Raw genomic sequence first — 23,924 nt, 5'->3', positions numbered from 1 at the left:
TGAAATCTTAAAACACATTGTACCTAAAATTCTGGTCAATTTTCAAAAAAATTGCTTACCTAATATATTGGTCAAAAATTATTAACACCTAATACAACTAAACCTTCGATGGTTATTTTCACGAGCCAAAACCAGAATCCTAAATCTGAGTGTAAATCACGAATTTTGAAAACATTAATTAGAACTCTATCTTTTATTTAAATGCGATTTATGATAAATATATAATAGGTCCACAAAACATATATATAATATGATATATAAACTAGATAATAAAATTGAATGTGATTAAATAAAATTTGTAACATAGTTTTAAATAGTGTAACTTATTTTTAAAGTGTAATTTATTTGGACTTGGTAAATAAAGTTAAATTTTATTGATTTTTTTGACAAAGAATTTATATTGACATTCTGGTAAAAAAAAAGTAAAAGAAAAAAATATTTTGCTGAATCTATTTGACAATTTAAATTAAAAGTGTTAAAATAGTCTATTTAACGCGGGAACACAAAAACATATTATACCCTTAAATATTCCAAATCTTTTTCCTTTTGCTTATACTAAATATTTTAAGATTGTGTTTTCCATGTGAATGATATATAAGCTAAAGATCACATATATATTTCTCTACACAATATACATATCCTTAAAACGGGGGAACGTTTAGATTTAAACAAAGCCGTAACGGCAAATAAAAATAAAAATAAACAAATAAATAACACAAGCCGTAACGGACCAAGCGAGGCACGTGACAAACACGCCCGGGCCTACTATATAAACAAGGGTTCCCCCTCCGCTATCATATTCAGTAAGCGATTCTGTTGCGGCGCGTGGAGACGGTGAAAGCTATGGCCAATCTTCCTCCTACACTCGCTTCCCCCGGAGCTTCTTCTTCCAGCAACAATCGCAGGCTTTTGACGGCGGAGCAGCTGGTGCTCGACATCTGCGATCCCAACCTCAGGGAGAATGCTCTCCTCGAGCTCTCCAAGGTCGTTTCGTCGTTTCTCTCTACGTGATTTGGACTTGCTTTGGGTTAGGAAGTTCGATCGTCGTTAGGTTGTTTCGTTTTCGTAATCGAATTGTGGCGGTGAGTGTAGGACGTGCTTTCAGATTTGTAGGGGATAATCGTCGAGACTCTAATGCAATTGGACTCGCTTTGTTATGAAGTTTAATCGTCGTTAGGTTTTTCGTTTTCGCAATCGAGTTGTATAAGACGTGCTTTGAGATTTTTAGGCTAATCGTCGAGGCTCTAATACGATTATGAAAAGTTTAATGGTTTTGATGTTTGCTGAACTCATTAGGCAGATGATGTATATGTTCTTTTGTGCGGTGAACGATTTGTATGATAATCGTCGAGACTCTGATACGATTATAAGAAGTTTAATGGTTTTGATGTTTGCTGAACTTATAAATATTAATTTTCGTATATTGATCTATATGTTCTTTTCATTGAAATTCATGTTTACCAGTAACATATATAACATATGCGACCTCCTGTTTATTTATTTTTTTGGGCTTTTCTTTCAATTTTTTTAGAGGAGAGAAATCTTTCAAGATCTGGCTCCGCTTCTGTGGCATTCTTTTGGAACCATTGCTGCTCTTACACAGGTACTTTATTGGGCACAGTCTCCTCTATCTTCAGGGGTCTTGATTCATTTCTATGTATTCATTTTCAACTGTTTCAGGAGATCACCTCAGTTTACCGTCTCTTGACTCCTCCGAATATGACTTCTGCTCAATCAAACAGGGTCTGCAATGCCCTTGCGCTTCTCCAGGTGCGTTAAAATCTTGCTCTCTTTCTCTTTGTTTTGGGAAATGACATTTAATTTAGATGAATCTAATTTCTATTGATTCCACACTTCTTTTTTTGACATCCAGTGTGTTGCTTCTCATCCCGAAACGAGAATGTTGTTCCTTAACGGTACAATCCTATCCCCGCAAATAATTACAATATTTTCCTGCTCGGTGTGTATGACTATATGTAGATTTATTGTTTTGTTGGAAGCCTGTGTTTCAACTCGCCAAATTTTTCCAATTCATTTAAAAACGTTTCCGGTGTTTCTCTGTTACTGATCTACATGTTTAGATTACATTAGCTGATGATGAAATTTTCCTACCAAAACTGGTTTTAATGGCCACCTTGTCGGTCTCTTTTTAATTGAACACAATTTTAGATAGGATTTTTTTGGTTAAAATATGCTTAAGGCCATTGCTTTTCAAATTACAGCTCAGATGCCACTGTACCTGTACGCTTTCTTGAACACATCAAGCAAGTCAAAACCCTTTGAATACCTGAGGCTGACTAGCTTGGGGGTTATTGGCGCACTTGTCAAGGTATTTCTAGTTATAAAAACTGTGTTCATTCTCATAAGGCAGGAACCTTCCTTCTGCTTGCCTGCAACTGTTTAACTACGTAAACCACATTGTCCTGGTAAATATATTTTTTTTGTCAGTTTGAGAAACAACCATTTTAACATGTGAAGACCTTTTAGTGAATACTGTTAATAAGACATCACCTAATCATTGTATTTTTTGTGATATTGGTGTTGCAACTTTGTTCATTCGGTTTTGTAGGTTGATGATACAGAAGTAATCAAGTTCCTTCTTAAGACTGAAATTGTCCCATTGTGCCTCCGGACAATGGAAATGGGCAGCGAGTTATCGAAGACTGTAAGTTTGTCTACTCTTGGATGTTTATCTTTATATTCACATGCTTGACACATGTTTATCAAGTTTCGTTTCAGTTACCATAATCGTTGCTTTATACAAATAACTTGTATAACCATTGCTTCCGCAACTAATGATTCTGATTGATTTGGTTTGAGCCCGTTATGTCAGGTTGCTACCTTCATTGTTCAGAAAGTTTTGCTGGACGATGTCGGGCTTGAGTACATGTGCACCACAGCGGAGAGGTTCTTTGCTCTGGGTCGAGTATTGGGGAATATGGTTACTTCACTTGCAGAAGGACCTTCTCCTAGACTGTTAAAGCACATCATACGCTGTTATCTCCGCTTGACAGACAACCAAAAGTCCAATATATATCCCTACTTTCCTTCATTCAAAACATAATATATACACACTAGTGCTTGCTTACACGATACAATTATTGATTAAATTCAGGGCCTGCGAAGCACTCAGAAACTGCCTCCCAGATCTTCTAAGGGATCCCTCATTCAGCAGCTGTCTCTGTGTAAGTTTTATGTCTCTTTGATAGCATATTAACCAATAACAATTTATTATCTATCAGTTTAGTTGTTATCTTGTCTCAGTTCTTTTGGTAAAATTGGGACATGGCTGTTATAGCTAATCTTCTTACTTCTTTTTACAGGATGATCCATCTGCAAGGCAATGGCTGCAGCAGCTGATCCACAACATTAGAGTTGGCCATCCAGCACCTCGAGGGTTCGAGCAAATGCGTGTGTGAAGTAAATGGAACCCCCGAGTTTATATTCTGCGCAAAAACTTTTACTCACTGGACAAAAAGTTAGGCGGAATCAGAATTTACAAATGAAGAAAAGCAACACATAACCAAAGATTTTGAGGATTTTTGGATATGTATTTGGATTTGCAGTTGATATCTTAAAAAATCAAATAAAAAAAAAACTGAATCAAAGCATTAAACCACCCAAGTTTATGAAAATGTTAACAAACAGTTTTGTGAAAGCAGATGTAGATAATAATATAATATGAAGTCTATATTAGACTGTCAGATCTTGCAGGTAGCCTCCTGAAGAGATTGAGCGGCACAGAGGGGAGCTTGTGTCTGAACCTTGGATGCCTCAGCAGATAGATCCCAGTAAGTAGTGCCACAACCTGAAACGGTGTAACATACAACACAACAGCAGCTATGAGACAGAAGAATAGAAACAACGTGGTTGCTCTCGGGTCTCGCCAGCTCAGCAGCGATAAAAACCGCTCTCCCTGTGTAGCTAGATCGCCTATCACCGTCTGAACACGTCCTCCTATGCTCCTGAGCCGGTCATACCGCATCCGTACTATCGCAGGGGATCTGGAAGTCGGGAAAGTGTCAAACTCTTCATCTAGCTCGTCGGGGTGGACAGCGTCTGCGTGAGACAACCGTGTGTCCATGTGTGGAGGGTGCCTCGGTCTCCACCGGAAGTTCCATATCCCGATCAAGAAAAGGTACAAGAACACTGTCGGGAGGATGAGTTCCGGGTAGAGAACTAAGATTATGAATAGAACGTGAATGAGAACTGTGGTTATTGGGTTTCTCCAGTGGCAGATCTGATCAAACCATTTCGTCACAGCTACGAGACCGCTCAGAACATTCATGATCCTGAAGAAGTTAGCTTTACTCCTCCTCATGCTCCACATATGCGAGTCCACGTCGAGCATGTACTCCACAACCTCCTTGCGAAGCGGCGGCTCTGCTCTGTTCAGCCTCGCCGAGACAATGTTCATCGCCTGGTATCTCAGGCTGTCCAGCTGAAGAACTGATAACGGGTGAATGTAATGCATCTTGGGTAGCAGCGGCTGAGAATACATATGAAGCATGTTGATGACAGATAAGCAAGTGAACCGCACGGCTAACTGTATTTCGCCAGTTTTCTTGATCCCTGAAGGATGAAAGACGAGGAGTGGATATGAATGTGTGTAGATGCGGTCAGATTCAAGCGTTGAGAGACGGATCCTCACTTTCCCGATTCTCGTATCTTTTCCGCTTCCTCCTGGTATGTGTCCGTTGTCGAATGCTCCAAAAGTTATGACAGTGCAGGTATCAAACACTTCCCACGTGTACTGCTCGTTCCATTTAGGCATCAAACTATCGACAATAGTTCTTGTTCTGATCCATTTTTGCCCGTACTTAGCCACACAGTACGCATCTGTTGTCCCCTTACCGTCTTTAGTCTTCATCGGCATCAGTCCGTGAGCGCTGATGATCCCTACTTCAAGCAGTCCAATGCTCGGTTTCCACAGCTGTTTCGCCGTTGGTCTCAAGTCGCTGCTGTAGTGAGTCGATTCGTCAAGAACATGGTATCCTCCTTCAAGAAAGATTCTTAGATGAATCCTGCTAGCGAACTTGATCTCTTTCTTCTCTCCGTCCACCATTATATGTTTCTCTAGGTTGAACCACCTCGAGTGAAGCGGCCTGTGGTCTAACCTCCTCTGGACACTCTGCAACGGGATCGCACACCGTCCCAACGTTTCATCATTGTTAGGTGCAACTCTGTTTTCGACAGCGAGAATCAACGGCTCTTCAAAAGGCTCAGCAACAACGAACATCAGATCTTCATTCCACATAGGATTCAATGTTTTGTTCTGAGAAACCCGAGTTCTTAGAGTCTGGTTCCCCAGCATAGCCTTCACGTAAACCTCAGAAAACTTAGTTTTATCATGAGGTATCAAATCTTGAGCCTCGATGACATTGACTCTCACATACCAAAGCTTTGGTGAAAGATAAACTTTGGACCGGATATTCGTCACACCTTCCGGTCCAACCGTGGCTGCATCCGAGTGCCAAGCGTCAGAGAAAGCTTCATCAGCTTGTGTTCCCATCCAAACAGCTAACATAAGCTCTCCTTTAACCTTACGCCCATGTCGATCCTCCAAGCGGTACCACTGAGGAGCCAACGGGCTATCGGGAGGAACTCGCTTAGGAATCTCGTTGAGATCAAACATGATTCCGCCGATGAAATCATCCAACATAACGTTTTTGTCTTTCACTATAACCTCCAGGATTGATGCTTGGATCCTCTCTTTTGAAAACGCAAACACTTGCCTCCACTCTGGATTCGACTTCTTCTCAAAATGCTTGGTCATTCCTCTGTAGTTGCCTAGCTTCACTTCAACGTAAGGGTCGCAGCTTCCGGTCACGTCTTTTCCTGGTAGCTCTTTCGCCTTCACGACCCGGACGTAGAGGTAATGCATCTGCTCAACCAAATCATAAGTGCAGGAGAGTTTATCACCTGTCACGGCTCCTGCGCCAATCTTTGGTGAAGTCTCCTTGAGTGCAAAGTCTATATTTTGCCCTGGTTTCTCCATCTTGTCTGAATCTTGAAACTAATGAGAGGCAGTTTCAGTGGGAAGCTGCTTGGTTCTGTTATCTTTAAGAAAACCTTCTGGTTAAACAAAAGATAAGAAGGCAAAAACAATGGATCAGAGAGATTTTAACAGTTCACAAATATGGCGACAACATATTAGTAACATAAAATATCTCTGGAATCAAGGTAAGGTTAATTAGAAAGGAGTCTGAGATCTACACTCTACTGAGAATAATATAAGTATTAGTTAATGGAAAATGAAGTAAGGTAGAAACAGAATATGTTAATTATATGGACTCTTGTTGAAGTTTTCTCACCAAATAAGCAGCTACCAAGACCAATAAAAGTTGACACACATTTCCCTACAAATAAATATTCCCAAAAAATTGTATTTAGCTTTTTCTTCAATAACATAAAAAGCGACCCTTGTTTCCTTTCACTTAATCTGATCCGAGCAAAGCTAGAAAGTTTTTTTTTTTTAAAAGAGAGTGAATATGAAGATTCACTATGTGACCCAAAAAAAAAGAAATTAATTTTTGAGGGACATAGGTAAACCCCACAAGAAATGGACATAGGTAAACCCCACAAGAAATGTTTTTGTGTTCATGTCTTTAGTCTTCACTGTCGCTGTTACTTGAGCAACTGAACAAAACAGCAATACAACTACACATAATATAATATCTACAAACAAAAACCAACTTACAAAAATGTTGACATGGTAAGGTAATGTACCTCAGGGTAGGGATCTAATGAAAAACGGAGAGATTAATTCAGAAATGCATAATTTCCCCTTCTTGAATGGAAAGTTTAGAAGAAATAGAAGATATTGAAACTGAGATGGAGAAGCAGAGTGAGAGTGAATGAAGAAGAGAGTGTACAGTAAAAAAAATAGAATATATGGGGACATGTGAGTGCTAAGATCTTGCTGCTTTTTGTGGACCTACTCCTTTTGACCTCTTCTTTTATTTTATTCACCATTCTCACTTTTCTTAATTTTCTATTTGCTACTTCCATTTTCACGCCTTTCCTATTTTTTTTTTTTTTTTTTTTTGATGACCGTGGGATTCCCAGGCGGTAAGCCCAGACTAATCCCTACGAGGCCTTCTATCCGGACACGCACGTTTATAGGCGGGAAGGTGGCCAAGGCGACTCGAACCCAGGGCAGGCACTCCAGCTGGAGTTCCATTACCACTAGACCAAAAGCTCTTGGTTGAATCAATGTTGTAGAGAACTTGTTTGTTTTCTTGTCTACGGCTTATTTCATTGCACGGGACTATGCTTTCTGCAGCCTACACTGCTCTCGTAAGAATGTTTCACATTCAATAAGATGTGCAATAAATTACCATGCCAATTTATAAAACCTTTTATCTATTTTTATTAATAACTTGCAACATACATTTGTAGATCAAATTGCATAATCTGCAGTGGAGCCTTTTAACTCCAAAACCTAGGTAAAAAATTATAAAAAATTTGATGGGTTCCACACTATATTAAGGATTAGCCTCTTCTTATCCTTATATAAAGATCAATCCGTGAGAAATATTGTCACTGTTTGCAGGTTCCGCTGTTAAGTAGCGATTTGCCATTGGTTATCTTTTTTTTTTGTTGAAAAATAAATAATAATAAAAAAAAATAAAAAAATGAATTTTTAAGGATTCTTTACCGAATTCACGGTTGCAGATGGTCTAACAGACTAAACACAACCCTGATAGCTATTTGATAAGACTTTTTCTTATTTTCCTCCCAATGTACTTAAGGAGTTTCTTTTTGTTGAATATTTTTTTCTTCAAGTTTGTACACTGAAGTAGACATTGTATGTTTCATCTCTTAAGCTGAACAATGGTGATAACACAAAGTTCCTCTGTGTTCCACTCATCACGAAACTCATCGGATTGTATTGACTCATTCCCTTCCTTAACCTAAAGCTTGCCGCCTGTTTAAACTTGTCATCAGCCACATCCGAATCACATTTAAGCCTCAGTTTCATTCCCCCCTTTAGGGTTTCATCACTGTACACAAAACAACCCTTCTTGCTCTCTAGCCTCAAAGAAACGCTTCCTGGATTCCCATCAACTCCATCTACTAACCGAAAGCTCGAGGCTTCTTGGTCTGTAGAAGAAGAATCTTGAACCGCAAGGGAACTGTCAGTTGCTTGCGCCACAAGCATCCCAGGGAAATCAAACGGTTCTATCATAACCACACTTCCAATTAGTTCCTCTGGAATCGAAACCTTCCCTTTAGAATCAGCGGTCACGAGCCTGAAAGTTGCTGCAACAGCGGCTTGTGTCCCTGGTTCGGGTGATACTTCCATCGTGATGGTTTGGTTGTTATTTGACAACACGTAAGATAGGTTACCAGATTGTTGCGAGAGCGTGACAAGGTGAGTGTTGTGAGTTTCAGGTATAGAGCTTATCCATTTCCCATCTTTAGGTTGAGTTGTGATGCTCCAGTCCCTGCTTGTGAGTCCAGCTAACAAGTAGGGGCCATATAGTATGGCTTGAAGTGATGAGTACTCAGGCCGATCATCTGAAGTAGTCACCATAAAAAGGAAAAAATGGTGAAATAAGTTTCTGTTGTCAGAACAGAGTTGTATACAAATTTTTATACACTATGATACAGTATATCTAGTATCCTATTTTTATACACTTATAATTTGGCAGAGTGAGGACAGTGATTTCAAAAGATTTATGTTGGAGAAAAGATCACACATTGAAAACTTAAAATGGGACTTAGTAATATATAAGGGATTTCAGCTAGTCCATTTATCGCCAATTGATTTTAAGTTGGAGGAATGGTGACTACACCTTTTATAGCTTCGGTTCTGATACTCAACGGTAGCTCCATGGTTACTTGATCTCCGGATTTCCAGTTCTGTTTGATTGATAGAAAGTTACCTGCAAAGCAAAAGTCAGGTCCAATGTGATCTCTCATTTTCACCTTCTAGAGACTATAATAGAAATAAAGGACAGTGGAGTCTAGCAGTTTCAGCTTTTATTAGGTTCTGATGATAGATAAATATGTTAAAAATACATAATGCTCAAATCACCTGAAGCTGGTACTTTCAGAGGTTGTCCATTAAAAGATACTTTAGCACTTTCAGAGTTAGTCCAAATAGGTATTCTTAGATTCAATGTAGACTCCTTCCCCATTCCCTGCAAGAAAATCAAATCCATCGGACTCTCTATTCACATGAACCAGTTGCATCTGAGTTTCTGCCAGAAGCTTACCCCTTTGGAAGAAGAGAAAGTAAATGTCACACGCATGTAAGGATCCGATGACACAACAGGTTTAACTCTCTGAGATAGTGTAAGACCAGTAGACTTCCAATCAAGTGAGCTTGATATATACTGTATGACATATAGAGCTGGAGATTCCCCATCTTCTTGAAAATATATAGAGTCTCCCAGTTTTGAGAAAGATTCAATACCTGTAAACACAAACAAACAAACAAAACACTCAAAATTTTATCTGTTTTTCTAACTAAAACGATGTAGCAATGGTTAAAGAGAGTTTTACCAGTGCCATAGCAACACCAGAAGGAATCATAAGGTGTACCCCAACCGTGATAAGTCACGGCCTTAGAAACACCTCTACCCAATGGGAGCATGTATATCATCAGTCCAGGCTCAGTTCCTCTTTGAATCCCAAGCACACCGTTTGTCAAAGCACGCTCATAATAGTCTGCATAACTAACTTCTTTTGTCCACCTGAACAGATTCCTAGACACCTGAAAAATTGATATCTTACCACCTTAAGCTAAATAATAAAGAGAAGCAAACATTAAAAAAAAAAACAAGTTTTAAAACCATACCTTGAGCATGTTATAAGTTGTACATGACTCCTCGTTTTCAGTTTGCAACGTAGTAGCCATTCTCTTTGGATCTTGCCTGGAAACAACATCTCAAGATCATGTTAAGGTCATATTAAAACAAACCAAACTCTAAAGTTAAGTAATGTTAGTAGTAGTACCAGAACTCATTGACTGATGTTCCACCAGTTGCATAGCTGTGAGAAGCATTGACTATATCCATAAAAAACATTGAGATTTCCTGAAAAATACAGATTAAATAATAATTAAAAAAAAACAAATGTTATCTTTATTAAGTCTCACACTTTTTTTGATAATGCCTCAGTACCTTATGGAGTGGATCACCAGTGATTTCATACCGGAGTTGAGATCCAACCACAATAGGAATATGTGTGTTAGAGTGGAATCCACTTATATCATCAGCCTGAAAAGAAACTCTGTTATGTTACCATTCACATACTTATTCAAGCTAACCATCAAGTTAAACAAACTACCTGAACTGCAAGCACTCCAAGAAAGCAAGGCTTGTCAAAGAGATGTGCCAGGAGCAAATACTTGGAATCTCCCTGCAGATTCCAATAAAAAACTATGATATGAACACAAAGCTATGTAGAAATCTAAGAGTCTTATAAGATGTTTGAACTCACAGTAATGCTGTATATCTGATAGAGAACATCATTCATGCCACCAGTCTCCTCGTTTAGTGATTGCCAATGTCTTCCAACACTGTAAGTCTTTATCACATTACGTACACGGCCGTAGAAGTAATCACCCATCCATGTTGCCATTTTCAGAGCTTGAGTGTTCCCAGCTAACTTGTATTGATCCACTAGACCAGCTAAAATCTATTAAGACATAGAGTTGAAACCTTTCAGTATAAACACAAGCTGACAAGCATACTAATCTACAATCTTTTTTCTTTTTGAATAAACCAGAACATGTAATATTAGTTTCGTCCTATTGGTCACTCGAACTAGGGACCTCTGACACAATGGCCAAGGGTCATTTCCAGTTGAGCTAACGACCTCTGGTCTAATCTACAATCTATATCGGAGGTTATGAGTATTCACCTTGTGAATGGTGTAGTATGGAGCCCATACAGGAGTTATAGCTTCAAACCGGTCGAAAAAGCTGGAAGGGAAAGCAGAAAGATAACCAGTGCCAAGTTTCTGTTGGCAAGTAGATAAAGCTGAGACAAGAGCTGACATCTTCTCCTTGAGAGTGTTGTTATGAGTACTTGCCCACATGTAAGCTGTTGCACTCAGATAGTGACCTTCAAAACAAAAAAAATCAGACATCAAATCTATAAACTTATTTTCTTGCATACTAGGAACAACTTGTACTAAAGAAACTGTATCTAAATTGAGGAAGTGAGGTAGCTCTATACCGACGAAATGGCCACGGAGTTCACTATCTGGTCTCTCCCATCCTCCATAGTAACTTCCTGGAGCGTCAAGACCAGCTGCTTTACGGAAGCTCCAGGCCAAACTATCAACATCCAACATCAACAGATACTCGAGATTTGTCTGCTGAGCTCCCCAGTGGAAGGTGTTTGGGTCCAGCCTAACGTCGTGCAAAGAAACTTCCTTGAGGAAGTTATCCGAGTTCTTGATTTTCCTGTACATCATAGTCCAACCGTATTCATCTTCCTCTTCCCTCAACATCTTTCTTGGTAGTAAAGTAGACCAAGCTGTGTCGTCAGTTGGTGTTAGATGGTAATGAGAGAACATCTCTGTCTTTAGAGATTCGTTCTTTGATTGGAGAAGCGCGTTGCGGAAAGTGTGTGAGGAGAGCTGTGAAGGAGTGTTTGTGCACTCTTTTGCTAAACAAAGAACAGAGATTATGTATAGTAATAATAAAGCAATCGTTATGGTGAGACTAGACTTCATCTCTTTTGTCTTAAAGAAAGACCAAACTCAAAAACCAAGAATGACAAATTCAGATTCCAAGAATGAGAAAGAAAAGACTCAAACACACATTAACAGTTAGAGAGAGTTGGAAGAAGAGAGTAATGAGAGTGGATATATATAAAGTGTAAGAAAGCAAATAGAGTTTTGAAGATTTAAGCAATGTCTGCCACAAAAGAAAACAGAACAAAAGATGTAATATGATCACGTGAAGGAGAAAAAAGAGGGTAATGTGGATAACAATTCCGAGAAAAAACAATAAAAGGAATCGAGGAGGAGGTCACGGATGCTTTGTCGCTTACGTTGCCTTGTGTGTTTGTATTTTGACTCTGTAAAAGGGAAGAAATGTTTCTGTTTCGATGAGAGATCAGTGGGATGTTTCTGGTTTTTCTCGAGATGTTGAAGAATAATGGACCACTAAACAAAAGGAACACCATGTCCAAAACTGTATATAATTAATAAATATATTTTAAAAACTGTATACTATTAATAAATGTTGACTTGAAAATGTATGCTTTTGTTGTGTTTAACTGTCTGAAAAAATAACTAAGATTCTAAAGCTTTTTAATATTCTGTAGAGATGTATTATTCAAACTTATTTAACACTGTTTAATTTTGAAGAAAACTAACATACTAGGTTCACGAATTAATATACTAATTTGTTTGACAGCTGGATTTATATAACAATAGTATTTAAGTAACTGGAATAGGGTGACACGTGACTCATTTCTAACAGTAATAGGTTCTTTTTTTCTTTTTGCCACAAGTTATTTTTCTTTTTGAAAAAATTACATCTTAGAACACATTTTCACTTTACAATTATACTAGAAGGCACTTCTTGCCTAAGACACACATTTTACATGTGCTTTGTCTCTTATACCCTTCATCTTAGTAACTAGATATTTATTCTCTTTTTATGTTTTTGTTTTAACAAAATGTAAAATATATCATTTTCTGGATTGGAAATCAAACTCATCTCCGTCTTTCTTATCTCTTCTCTCAAACAATCTCAAATCAGATAATAAGAGCTAAAAAAAGGGTGTTTTTCAATAAAACTCAGAAATAGAATTCACTTATTTCAGCTAGAATTGTCTGAAGAATGGAACGACAAAGATCTGATTTTGGATATTAAGAGCTAAAGATCAGAAACAGGAAAGGAAGAGAAGGCTGGGGAAGCAAAGTTGTTATCGGATGGGAGATAAAAATGGGTTTCTTCTGGTGTGTGGCACTCGTCGAGATTAGGGTTATATCAGTTCTGATGTTGAGGTGATGAGAGCTTTGCTAAGAGAGTGAGAGAGTTCACAATTGTCAAATTTGATTTCTTTTTCAATTATCTCCGAGAATCAAACATGGTGGAGCAGTAAAAGAAGAAGAGGTTCGCCCTGTTTCTCGCCACTGCGACTCCGAGTTCGTGGCTTACGGTAGCTACTTCAATGTCTTTGTCTCCACTTTGGCGACGACGGCCATCAATTGGATCGCTTCAGAGTCATCGACCGATGAAAAAGATCTCGACAAGTGGTTTCGTTATTAGTGGTAGCCCACATGATGTCTTCGCAGACACTGATTTGGATCTTCAAGCTTGCTCACTTTGTCAGAAACTTGATGATATGAAGAAGAAGAAGGTTCTCGGCATCTGTTTCGACCAGCAGGTAAGTTCTGATTTGGATCTGATCGAATTGGATTCTTTAGGGTTTATAATTTACATTTTGAAGTACACATCTTTGTCTATGATAATCTGAAAACATCCTTTTTATTACTATGTTTGCAAGTCACTTGTACTTCATGTAGAAATCAAATCACATTGAGCTCTTGTGATTGGTTTCATGGTCAAAATAATAGAGCTCTGTATCAGGAACTATCTGGTGTAAAGTCTTAGACTTTGGTAATCCATAGTTACTAGACTTTTCTAGATGTCATGTTGTTACTCTGCATTTTATAACATCTCCAAGTTGTTATATTATTAGTCAAAGCTCCGGACATTAGTAATCTATAGTTGATGGCCATTTCCAAAATTCATGTTGTTGCACTGCATTTTATAAGATCTCCAAGTTGTGAAAAAAATTTAGTCAAAGTCTCACACTTTGGTTATCTATAGTTAATAGGAATTTACTCTAAAGTTTTAGACTTTGGTTATCTTTAGTTATCTATGTTGTTGACAATTGCTGGTGATGGTATGTGTCAAACTTAATAGCTTCCTGCTCCCGATTCGATTCTGATGAAGTTGAGCATGATAGAAGCTCTTTACCTCTCGTACAATTGTAGGATTGACTGGATTTTTTATTGATTATTTTCATTAGCCGTCTGCAAACATCCACCCACATAGCCACATGAACAAGTTTATGTATTTTTCTTTCTAACATTTTTCATCCATGTTTACATCTTATGCGTTCACACTATCATCTATGTCTATGCCTACTCGTTCACAAATAACCGTCCACAACCATCCATCCACATAGTCACAAGAACATGTCCATGTCTTTTTCTTTCGCATATTTTTCATCCATGTCCACATGTTTTACGTCCACACTTCCATCGTCCACATCCACACATTTTTATATAAATATTAAAATATTTTAAAATATATCAAAAGTGGATGTTGAAATATAAAGGAAAAAATATAATTTAATGTAATAAATAATATATTTTTATTTATAAACCTACAAACTTAAATGCCTCAAAGATTGATCAAAGAAAAGAAGAAAAAAAACTCACTTGAAAAACAACTGATTCCTCACCGCCCGTTCTTCCCTTTCAGAGTATTATTGTCCAAAGAATAGGTTGGTCCCACCAGAATCTGTCTCCCATGTAAAAAGTGTCTTTCAATGCAAGAGAAAAAGAAAAAGTGTTCTATTATGTAATCAACTCTTTCTTTTTTAACTTAACCGAAGAATTTTTAGCGACCGATTCTATGGATCCCAACGATGCCGATTTTTTTTTTGCTACACTTTATTTGTTGTGTGACTTAAAGCTTTTCTTGTTTTAAAATCAAAAAATATATACTAATATGCAAGTAGCAAATGATTTTTTTTACTTCTTAGGAATACATATCTCTTTAAAAAATAAAAAAGGGAATACATATCTCTTGTACATACATAGTCTGGCCTGTGAAGGCTGCCTCGATGATTACAACGCGTAACGTGTCCGACGTTCTATCAAGTCCTAGAGAGAGATACATATAACGGGATGTCATGCAAACAATAACAAATCTATGTCAAAGAAGCCCGTTTTGAAAAGAAGAAAAACACGTGAAGATAAAATTACTAATATAAATCATAAGCATCTTTACTCAAATCAACTTTGAAATATGTTTCAAGAGAAGAAGACATGTGGTTTGTGTTAATGCATGTTATTGAAAAGAATAAAACTTGCATTGTTATGTACTCCATGTATGTAGATCTAAAGAATCGTGAGTATTAGATATAAATAAATGCTCCAAAAGATATACACTGAAATGACTTGTTGTGTAGTACTTGTGGAGAGTGATGGCTGGTTAGTTAGATGTACTCGTCATTTTGTCAATTGAGAAGAGAAATCTTATGGACATTCCAACAATATTTGTTATTTTCATCTGGGCTCAATGTATTCGATGCCGTCAGTGATTGGATCAGGTTGTCAATCTTTGTTGGGAAAGCCAAAGGTTAAAAGTTAAGGTAAATCACCGATGACGGTTTAGTTTTTTGTTGCTTCAAGAAAAGAGCATTATATACACGTCAATGTTAACAACCCCAACGTCTCTAGCTTTTTCGAGTATGCAAATGATACATATTACATCATACATCATACACGTTTACAAGACTGGCGCTCTACCCAAAATTAACGAGTTATTCTTGAACAATATGGCTCAAGCTTCTGGATCCTTATGCGTTCAGTACTCTGTTTTTGTGACAAACAAGAGTCGTAAAATAGTAATAACGCTTTTTAAAAAGTGTCCACACGAAGGATCTAACTACGGACCTTCAGTTTACAAGACTGACGCTCTACCACTGAGCTGTACGGGCCATTTGATAACTTTGCTTGTTACAAATATTTATACAAATTTATTCATTAAGAGTGTTGGCCTTTATGAGTATCTTTCCAGTCGTATTATAAATAAATTAATATAATATAATATATCCATATACATATAAATTTGTGAATATTCTGGAAGTTGGCTAAGGTGAATTAGTGTTAGCATAAAATGATAAAACATGGGTTTTTAAACCCTAACACAAGTTAGATTATAGTTCTAACTTTACGGATATATAATTCTTTGCCACATGAACAGTCGGATTATAAAAATGAGAATTTCTCATGAAAAGATAGATGTCAATTTGTTTTAAGAAAAAACATATAAACTGAATGAATATTAAGGGTGATAAAATACAGCAACCTTTCAAGTTTTTTTTTGGCAAAATAAAAAACCTTTCAAGTTTTTTCAAATATTCAAAGATAAACGCTTAGCATGAACGAGATATTCAAAATAAAAGATATACATATTGCAAATGGCAAGCCATTAATTTGATTACGAACAAACCCATTACAATACTGATAACCCTTAAAACGAGCATAGATATGACCAAGAAAACTTTAATTTTTTTTTTCTGTTTGGACAACTCCAGAAATTATTAAAACACTTTATCTTGACAAAGAATTATATATCCGTAAAGTTAGAACTATCTTGGGTTAATTGGTAGAAATGTCCACATTGAGAAAAATATTAAGTGAATAACCATGTAATAAAGTAGAATTTTCGATGTGACATTTTAACACAAATATGAACCATTTTCTCATTTTCAGCATGTGAACGTGTGACAAATACATATATTAATTATATTATACTATATTTATTAGATATGTAGTATGAAACAAAATATTCTTTTTTACCAAAAAAACAAAATATTCTTGCATTTTCATTATTTTTTTGTCTCTTTCGATTCGTCGTTTTAGAAATTCTTCCAAAAAAAAATAGAAATATGTGTGTGTGAATTTTTAGGGGCATTAATAAAATTAATACATGTTATATGTGCTATAGTCTAACCATTAGTCTCGTATGGTTACTTACTTTCTTATTTTTTTTATGGTTGTTGCTCCTAATTTTCTAACTATTTTTGCTGGGAAAGCCAATGGTTAAAAGTTAAAGGTAAATCACTGATGACAGTTTAGTTTTTTGCTATATTCTAACCATTAGTCTCATATGGTTACTTATTTTCTTAATTTTTTTTTTATGGTTGTTGCTCTTAATTTTACAACTATTTTTGCTGGAAAAGCCAATGGTTAAAAATTAAAGGTAAATTACTGATGACGGTTTAGTTTTTTTGTTGCTTCAAGAAAAGAGCACTATCTACACGTCAATGTTAACAACCCCAACGTCTCTAGCTTTTTAGAGTATGCAAATGATACATCGTACATCATCATACACGAGTTACTTTTTTTAATTATTATTTTTAACATTTAACTTTCGAAATATCAATGTGTGCCGTGACGGATCAAAGAGATGAATGTTTAACATTTAGATCATTTTTTTGTATACCTTTGTATATGTTACAAGTCCCTTGAATCATATGCATGAACAAGCCCATGAGTGATGATTGGTCAAGCCCAACGTTAACCCCTTTCAGTCTCTTCGCCTTCTGTAAATCCCTAAGGAGGGAAAATTCCCAATTTTGAAATCAATCACAAAAAAGTCCAAAACGTCTTTGACGAAACGTTCTCTGTAACCAACCTCGATCCCATGGATGAATCCGATTCGGATCCTGGATCCTACCCAATCCCGCCCGCTTCGGTTCATCTCGCATCCTTCTCATCTCTCACTCCGCCTCCTCCTGCTCGTCTCCTCCTCTCACGCCACGTCACTCGTCGTACGCGCCCACTCCAATCGTCTCCGCCCCTAGCTTACCTATCTCTTCAGGGTTTGCTCGATGAAGCCAGCTCGGCGCGATCCATCGGCGGCGGTGGACTGAGCCGAGAGGAAGCTCTCGCGTGGGAGCTCTTTACACCGTACCAGAGGTTCCTGATTGTGGCGGTTATCGGCGTGGCCGCCGCCGAGTCGAAGAAGAACGGTGTGATTGCTCAGCTCCAGAACTCGGTTGATCTCAGGGTTCGTAATCCTTCTTTTTATATCTCTCAGTTAAAATAGAGCGTTAATCTCGGATCATGAATTTTTTTTTTTTAATTTTACGTTATTTGTTTTTGAATTTGCCTTCATAAGTGTTTCCGTTACACAAATCTCGTGTTCATCTGTTTAGATCTCAATGTTTTTAACTCATGAGAGATCTCATTAATTAGATCTCAGTTAAACTCTTAGGAGAGAGACTCTTACCGTAACAAATGGTGTGGATTTGTTTCAGGACCAGCTTCTTTCAGGCATGCAACAGAAGCTTGATGCTTTGTGTAAACAGCTAAATCATACCAAGGATCAGTCTGGGAATGGATCCAAGGTGGTAGATCTTGATGATGATTTACAGTCAGCTTTCAGAGAGAAGTTTGGATCTGAGAATGTTAAAAAAATTGTAGAGTGTGGTTGCTGGCTATGTGATCAACATCATCACTCCTCACCTTCTCTTCAGGTGTGTGTGTGTGTGTGTGTGTGTATACTCTTGCGTTTCAATGGAAGTCACTGAGCTATCTATGTATGACTTTATTGTTTTTGCTGTTTAGGATAAAGCTCCCGCAGGTATGGTGATTGACGCTGAGCCAGAGGAGAGGCGTATGTCTTACTTGTCAGATTGGTGTTCTAGTGACACTACTGCTGCAGAAATGCATGTATGTGACTTGCTGAATCAATCTTTGTGGTGGATCTTTTTTTTTTTTTTTTTTTTTTTTGTTGTTGCAAATGAAGATCATTTGTTTGAAATGTTTATTGCAGTTTGATAATCTTTCACTCGACCAAGACATGCTTTCTCTCAGAAAGGAGTGTCAAGAGAAAGATGAAACGATAAAGGACCTAACTTCATTTCTTCAGTTAACCAACAAAGCTGGTTCAAAAGTAAGACCTTTTTTCTTTCTTTCCAAAAGGCCCTTTGTTTTTTCTCCTTATGACATGGATAAACATGTTTATGTTATCTCTATAACAGCGAGAAACAGAGCTTGAAGAGATTATTCGCAGGAAGAAGACAATTATCAAGAAGCTCAAGAGGGACGTACTAGTGTTAGAAGAAAAGGTGAGAAACTGACTTAAAAGTTTCAATCTTTCATTCTAAAGTGTTCCTTGTAACAACTTCAGCATTAAAGATATTACCGTCCATTCATTGTCAAATGTGTAGGTTTCACAGCTCACTAGGCCACGGAGGTGGTCTTGTTCAGCTGCAATCCCGAGCACCCGTGAATTCCCAATGAGACTGGACAATCTTCTTTATGATATGGATGTTTCCACAGCTTCTTCAGCCTCTGATTCGGAAACTCCTGCAAACACACCTCGAAGAACTGTGTTGGAGGATGTTCCAGTTGATTCCATCAAGGAAAAGCCCTCAGCTTTGGGACAATCCCAAAAGTCAGCGCCAGATAAATCATTGGTCTCACTTGTGAAAGCTGTGGAGCCGCCTTCAGTAGTTAGTCCATCGCCTATTCAGAAGCCTGTTTCAGTTTCTTATTCTTCTCCAAGTGTGAGACGGGCTTCTTCTTCTAGTGGTGATTCAAAGAAACATAGAAGGCCAGTTCAGGTTGTCCCAAGAGCTTCCTTTGGTTCAAGTAAGAGATGGGTTTAGTAAATTTGGTAGTATCATTTGCCATTTCCGAGAGAGAAAAGAACATGTTATGTATGTAGCTAAATGTATGATATATTCCATAATTATTTATTTTCAGGATGATGACTTCATTATCAGTAACTCTCTCAAAACTGAGTTTTGAATTGGGCTCATTGAGTTTGAAAATAAATTCTTCAAGAGGTTATGAAAAACATCAGAGTTTCTGCTCAATCACTCCAAGAAAAAGAAACATGATGTCATCTACCTGATTTGAATTTGGGTGAGAACACTGAAAAAACAAACACATCACAACATGTCCAACGATTAGAGAGTCGATTTTTTTTTATGTTGAAATTACTTACTTGAAAATATATTTATATTGAAATAATGAAATTACTTACTAGTAACTACCTTGTATATTTTATTTACCAATTAGATAAAGTGAGAAACTCTACAGGGAAAAAAAAATCTTATATTTTATTCTATGCAATTAACTTACCATTTAAAACTTATGTTGCACTTGTATCATTATATAATTTAACAGGGTCCGTTTTTATTATACGTGGCCCACTAGGCCCACTTGATAAATGCGGGGCGGGTGCGAACATCCAACTTTAAATCTGGGGGGGAATCCGCTTCTCAGGGAAAAGGCGGGAAAATTAAGGACAATCCCAATTCATCAACGAAGCAATGGAGAAATTCTTGGTTCCGAGAGAGCCGTCGCCGCCAAAACCCACAACTGTAAAAAGGTAATTCGATCTGATCTACTTGGGCTTCTTCTTTCTTCATCCGTCATCTTCTTATGGTGATTGATTGATCGATCCTTAGAAGGCGGCGACCATGGAAGCGATCTCTAATCGAATTGAACGGACGATTGGAATCACACTACCGACACGAATTGTACACTCTCCTTGCTCATTCCTACTCCGAGGTCTACTCTCTCTCTCTCTCCATCTCTCATTTGAATTTACAGTTTTTAAAAAGGCTAATTCGATTTTGTGTTTTTGTGTGGTGGAGAAGATTGGGAAATTTCCACACCTTTATCACCTGAACGAGGGACCGTGTCATACCCATGTACGTACGATTTTGTATTTAAGTTTTTTTTTTTTTTTTTTTTTCCCTCTCAGTGTGTTTTTTGACCGAGAGCTAAATTTTTTGTAAATTTTCAGATTAGCGAGATCCTACACGGCATAGATTCCTCCTCAACGTTAGTCTCTCTCTTTTGTTTCTAATATTTTACAATTTTGATTTTTTTTTTTAACTGAGTGATTTTGTAAAATTGAATCACTTCCAGGGGAGGCGTTGCTGGGCTTGAGTTTGACAGCCAGGTTTACCTCTCTCCACCAATTAACTTTTGTGTCTTGTGTCAAGTCCTTGTGTTTGTATACTTCTTTGGTTTCTCTTGTTTCCGTTTGTAAAGGTAAAAGGTATTGTTTTTCAGGGAATATATATAGTCTCTGTTACAAGATCAGGATGCTTGACCGTCCATGATTTTGACTCTCTATATTGCCACAGTAAGCTTCCCCCAGGTGATTATGATTCTTCAAACACTGCTCTTCATTCGAAAATTTTGTCTTCATTCGAAAACGGTTTCCAATTTTTAGTTAAGCTATTATTTGTTTCCTTATATTATGCTTCTTATTCAAGTGTCTGTACCTTTGTACATCATCACATATTTTAAATCCTGAGCTAATTTTGCTGAGTCATTGTCATTAACAGGTTCTGTGGAAGATGAGAGTAAGCATGTTGTTCATTTGTCTTTCCCTCCGGGTAGGGAATTCAATGTGGCTAGATGGAATCCCACAAACCAGAATGAGGTATGGACTTCTAACAATTCCTTCTCACAAACATCATTCTAAAACATGTTTTAGTGAGCAATTATAATTCCTATTTAGGTAGCTTGCACATCGAGGAAACGTGATAAAGTCTCTATCTTCGACATCAGTTACATGTCTCCCAAACCAACTGAGGTATGCTTTGAAACATCTGATTTTGAGATTGCATGGATTTAGCTATACATTGTTACAACTCCTGAGACAACGTCATCACGAATTAGGCATACGTATCTCTGTTTTTTCTTTCTTAGGCATAGCAAAATTTCCTTTTCCAGTATGGTTTCAAGAAAATAGCGAATATAGGAAATAATGTCTGATGATTCCCATCACGATTATAAGATCCAGGAATTTTTTTTTATGGAAAGTACACATGGCCATGGTTCATCAAGTCTTAGTCTGTTCTACGTAGGCTACTTCTGTTAAATATTCATATCCTTCCACACATATTTGAGTTATGTTTCTAAATTTGATTCAGGAATTACAAACTAGACAGAAGCTCTCGATTATTGGCCGCAAAACTTCTAGTGGTTTATCTGATGTTGCAATTACTAGCAATGGAGATTCAAGGTTTGTACAATGGCTCATCTCTGGATGCAAAACTATTATAGCGTCTGTTTTAGCTTCTTTCTTCATCATTTTTTTCTTAACTTGTTGTTCATTATGCAGAATATTTTCTCCAGATACGCTTGGTACAGTTCATGTGTGGGATAGAAGAGCAGGCGTGTCTCCATGCATTGAACTTTCAACAAACAGATATGATTCGCTCAAGAGTATTCAGATACACGTTGATAATCAGGTAATCATAAAACCGCAGTAAGCTTTTGGTATCAGATTTAGTTAGGCCCCAAAGTTTTGTTTCGTCCTAGTGACTATGTTTCTTTCATTTGCCATGTAGACTATTTTTGGAGCTGGTAAAGAAGGAATCATTCATATTTGGGACCTTCGTGGAGGAACAAACTCTACTGCTTTTCAGAGCCGCAAAGATGTAAGTCTTCCACGGGATATAATTTATCTGTAACAAACTCTGCATGAATGATACCTTTATTCTCGTGGTTCTGCTAAAAATGTATTTTATCATCTCGTTCTGATATTGGTGTCACGTTCAGATGAGCCACTTGCCTTTAGCATCTTTACATCTTGCACCGATGCTACAGAAGATTGCATCTCTTAAGGTAAGTTCTTTGTTTTGCATCTCTCTCTTGTGCCATCATTCCAGCGACGTTTGAGGCTTCTTTGGTATTTTCTTGTAAGAATTTGAATCCGTTTGCAGGCACAGTCAGAAATCGTCCCCAAGGAAATCCATTCCATCAATGTAAACCCATCTGCTCCTCATCAACTGGCATTTCACCTTGACGATGGTTGGTACGTCACTCTCTCATCAACAACTCATTTCGCCTCGGTAAACAAAACGCTGTTTTCATTTTTATATCTTTTTTTTTTTCTGATGTGATTTCTCCATTGCAGGTCCGGTGTTCTTGACATTTATAAATCTGAAGTTACTCATGTACATTGCCCTCCTCCAGCTTGGTTGTAAGTTAATAAGCAAACTCAGGAACTTGCAGCTTAACTTGTAACAAGAAGCGATTAAACTGATTTGAATATTTGATTGGTAATATTGAATTTTTGTTTCACTAGGGATGGTTCCAACAGTTCAGCTGATTTGATCTTGCGGAAACCAACATGGCTGCCAACATCATCTGTAAGCTTTGCACTTTGTACTACCGTTTACTGTCATAACTTCATATTTTATGACCTTATCTGGCTTTTGCTTACAAAGTTACGTGTTTCTTATTCCAGATTTATGTGGCTGGGTCCATGAGCGAGAAAGGGATTCATTTTCTTGATTTTCATCCAAGCTCTAGGTCCCCTTGTCACGTTGACTACGAGTAAGGATTTCTTGGAAACTCCCCATATGTGTGATGTTGTATCTAAACTTAATGGGATACATTCCTATCTTGTTGCAGTGAGGATTCGCAGAGAGACGAGAAGAGAGACAAGTGTAATCACAGTAACAAGTTTGTTTCACTGTCTGAATCTGTCACGGGTTGTGCTGCGCATCCTCTCAACAGCATGATCGTAGCTGGAACTCAGGTATTAATTAAAATTGCTTCAGTCTTAGTCTTTCATGGAGACCATGATTTTGGATTAGTGTTGGGCTAAGAAAATGAACCAGTGAAGCAAATGGACTTGTTTTGTGAGTCGTAGAAAGGTCTAACTGGCATTGTGCATTATATCTGAAAGGTGTTAATAAATGATAAGTGGATTTCTGAATAAAAAAATTGATGATTCTGCAGAAATCGTCGCTGCTATTGATCGCGCAGAGACATTGCTCATCAACATCAGAAACTGTAGAAGGTGAACTGTAGCATCTACTAGCTGGAGTAGGCTTCTAGGCGTTGTAAGTTTGTAACATTCACGAGATTATAAGTTCTGCTTAAATGGGTTCCAAAATGAGGACAGGATACTCATGGAAATGCTCTTAAATGCTAAAGTTCGTGTTGTGTATTAATAACAAGATTTATAAGCAACAGAAACAATAGGCTCAAAGCTGATCGATCGTAGAACACAACCAACAAACATACATTTTATTTAACAATGATTTTATCATCATTATATTATGAACAGTTCAACACTTTTCTCTTATGTGTCTTGCCATTTTCTCGTTGACTTTACAACATTATTGGAAAAAACAAATCTTAAGAAATGATCAATCCCA

At 37.4% G+C, this 23,924-nt stretch overlaps 5 protein-coding genes, 1 long non-coding RNA gene and 1 other non-coding gene across 10 annotated transcripts; 3 read left to right on the top strand and 4 right to left on the bottom strand.

The window, feature by feature from the left end:
• The first annotated feature begins 750 nt into the window (after positions 1–750).
• Positions 751–3,658, top strand: LOC106454713 (CCR4-NOT transcription complex subunit 9). The gene is made up of 9 exons (XM_048751942.1): positions 751–984; positions 1,532–1,603; positions 1,681–1,770; positions 1,874–1,916; positions 2,223–2,329; positions 2,570–2,665; positions 2,834–3,024; positions 3,116–3,185; positions 3,324–3,658. The coding sequence occupies exons 1-9, from the start codon at positions 844–846 to the stop codon at positions 3,417–3,419; spliced, it is 906 nt and encodes a 301-aa protein (XP_048607899.1). The 5' UTR covers positions 751–843; the 3' UTR covers positions 3,420–3,658.
• Positions 3,573–6,913, bottom strand: LOC106454704 (FT-interacting protein 3). 2 transcript variants are annotated; one of them, XM_022698602.2, is made up of 2 exons: positions 6,730–6,913; positions 3,573–6,075 (listed from the first exon to the last, which is right to left on the bottom strand). In XM_022698602.2, the coding sequence occupies exon 2, from the start codon at positions 5,996–5,998 to the stop codon at positions 3,689–3,691; it is 2,310 nt and encodes a 769-aa protein (XP_022554323.1). In that variant the 5' UTR covers positions 5,999–6,075; positions 6,730–6,913; the 3' UTR covers positions 3,573–3,688. The 2 variants fall into 2 exon arrangements, with proteins under 2 accessions (XP_022554323.1, XP_022554325.1); XM_022698604.2 differs by having other exon boundaries at positions 3,573–6,072.
• A 714-nt stretch (positions 6,914–7,627) lies between these two features.
• Positions 7,628–12,050, bottom strand: LOC106454693. Its single transcript, XM_013896811.3, has 12 exons — positions 11,193–12,050; positions 10,876–11,078; positions 10,453–10,650; positions 10,300–10,371; positions 10,134–10,229; positions 9,967–10,046; positions 9,809–9,884; positions 9,514–9,724; positions 9,225–9,424; positions 9,044–9,149; positions 8,802–8,891; positions 7,628–8,523 (listed from the first exon to the last, which is right to left on the bottom strand). Exons 1-12 carry the CDS (start codon positions 11,692–11,694, stop codon positions 7,784–7,786), a joined length of 2,574 nt encoding a protein of 857 aa, XP_013752265.1. The 5' UTR covers positions 11,695–12,050; the 3' UTR covers positions 7,628–7,783.
• A 1,935-nt stretch (positions 12,051–13,985) lies between these two features.
• LOC111204271 lies at positions 13,986–17,044 on the bottom strand. Its single transcript, XR_002656655.2, has 3 exons — positions 14,805–17,044; positions 14,425–14,506; positions 13,986–14,238 (listed from the first exon to the last, which is right to left on the bottom strand). It is a non-coding gene; the product is annotated as an uncharacterized LOC111204271 (long non-coding RNA).
• Positions 15,639–15,710, bottom strand: TRNAT-UGU. Its single transcript has one exon. It is a non-coding gene; the product is annotated as a tRNA-Thr (tRNA).
• Positions 17,045–17,139: 95 nt separating the features above from the next.
• LOC106379084 lies at positions 17,140–19,520 on the top strand. 2 transcript variants are annotated; one of them, XM_048751941.1, is made up of 6 exons: positions 17,140–17,788; positions 18,039–18,257; positions 18,349–18,453; positions 18,557–18,676; positions 18,765–18,851; positions 18,963–19,520. In XM_048751941.1, the coding sequence occupies exons 1-6, from the start codon at positions 17,423–17,425 to the stop codon at positions 19,392–19,394; spliced, it is 1,329 nt and encodes a 442-aa protein (XP_048607898.1). In that variant the 5' UTR covers positions 17,140–17,422; the 3' UTR covers positions 19,395–19,520. The 2 variants fall into 2 exon arrangements, with proteins under 2 accessions (XP_048607898.1, XP_013674556.2); XM_013819102.3 differs by having other exon boundaries at positions 17,142–17,788; positions 18,954–19,520.
• Positions 19,521–19,960: 440 nt separating this feature from the next.
• Positions 19,961–23,828, top strand: LOC106379076. 2 transcript variants are annotated; one of them, XM_013819097.3, is made up of 18 exons: positions 19,961–20,122; positions 20,202–20,304; positions 20,394–20,447; positions 20,543–20,580; positions 20,668–20,701; positions 20,815–20,902; positions 21,093–21,190; positions 21,269–21,343; positions 21,684–21,775; positions 21,875–22,004; positions 22,104–22,193; positions 22,315–22,380; positions 22,479–22,570; positions 22,673–22,738; positions 22,844–22,907; positions 23,006–23,094; positions 23,173–23,299; positions 23,503–23,828. In XM_013819097.3, exons 1-18 carry the CDS (start codon positions 20,064–20,066, stop codon positions 23,572–23,574), a joined length of 1,437 nt encoding a protein of 478 aa, XP_013674551.1. In that variant the 5' UTR covers positions 19,961–20,063; the 3' UTR covers positions 23,575–23,828. The 2 variants fall into 2 exon arrangements, with proteins under 2 accessions (XP_013674551.1, XP_022553644.1); XM_022697923.2 differs by having other exon boundaries at positions 19,984–20,122; positions 20,205–20,304.
• The last annotated feature ends 96 nt before the right edge of the window (positions 23,829–23,924 follow it).

This window comes from Brassica napus, chromosome C3, assembly GCF_020379485.1.
Source record: "Brassica napus cultivar Da-Ae chromosome C3, Da-Ae, whole genome shotgun sequence".
Classification (NCBI taxonomy): Eukaryota; Viridiplantae; Streptophyta; class Magnoliopsida; order Brassicales; family Brassicaceae; genus Brassica; species Brassica napus.
Note: the sequence above shows the minus strand (reverse complement) of the source record. Positions and strands in the feature narration are given on the sequence as shown.

What these genes read in the sequence shown, in the direction of transcription:
- LOC106454713 (XM_048751942.1), top strand. Translation starts at nt 844, where the DNA reads ATGGCCAATCTTCCTCCTACACTCGCTTCCCCCGGAGCTTCTTCTTCC. An exon ending in CCATTGCTGCTCTTACACAG is followed by an intron (nt 1,604 to 1,680) that starts GTACTTTATTGG and finishes CAACTGTTTCAG; the next exon opens with GAGATCACCTCAGTTTACCG. An exon ending in GCAGCGAGTTATCGAAGACT is followed by an intron (nt 2,666 to 2,833) that starts GTAAGTTTGTCT and finishes CCGTTATGTCAG; the next exon opens with GTTGCTACCTTCATTGTTCA.
- LOC106454704 (XM_022698602.2), bottom strand. Translation starts at nt 5,998, where the DNA reads ATGGAGAAACCAGGGCAAAATATAGACTTTGCACTCAAGGAGACTTCA.
- LOC106454693 (XM_013896811.3), bottom strand. Translation starts at nt 11,694, where the DNA reads ATGAAGTCTAGTCTCACCATAACGATTGCTTTATTATTACTATACATA. An exon ending in ACTCCGTGGCCATTTCGTCG is followed by an intron (nt 11,079 to 11,192) that starts GTATAGAGCTAC and finishes TTTGTTTTGAAG; the next exon opens with GTCACTATCTGAGTGCAACA. An exon ending in CTTTCTCTTCTTCCAAAGGG is followed by an intron (nt 9,150 to 9,224) that starts GTAAGCTTCTGG and finishes ATTTTCTTGCAG; the next exon opens with GGAATGGGGAAGGAGTCTAC.
- LOC106379084 (XM_013819102.3), top strand. Translation starts at nt 17,423, where the DNA reads ATGGATGAATCCGATTCGGATCCTGGATCCTACCCAATCCCGCCCGCT. An exon ending in AGAACTCGGTTGATCTCAGG is followed by an intron (nt 17,789 to 18,038) that starts GTTCGTAATCCT and finishes GATTTGTTTCAG; the next exon opens with GACCAGCTTCTTTCAGGCAT. An exon ending in CCAACAAAGCTGGTTCAAAA is followed by an intron (nt 18,677 to 18,764) that starts GTAAGACCTTTT and finishes TCTCTATAACAG; the next exon opens with CGAGAAACAGAGCTTGAAGA.
- LOC106379076 (XM_013819097.3), top strand. Translation starts at nt 20,064, where the DNA reads ATGGAGAAATTCTTGGTTCCGAGAGAGCCGTCGCCGCCAAAACCCACA. An exon ending in GGCTTGAGTTTGACAGCCAG is followed by an intron (nt 20,702 to 20,814) that starts GTTTACCTCTCT and finishes ATTGTTTTTCAG; the next exon opens with GGAATATATATAGTCTCTGT. An exon ending in CTTTTCAGAGCCGCAAAGAT is followed by an intron (nt 22,194 to 22,314) that starts GTAAGTCTTCCA and finishes TGTCACGTTCAG; the next exon opens with ATGAGCCACTTGCCTTTAGC.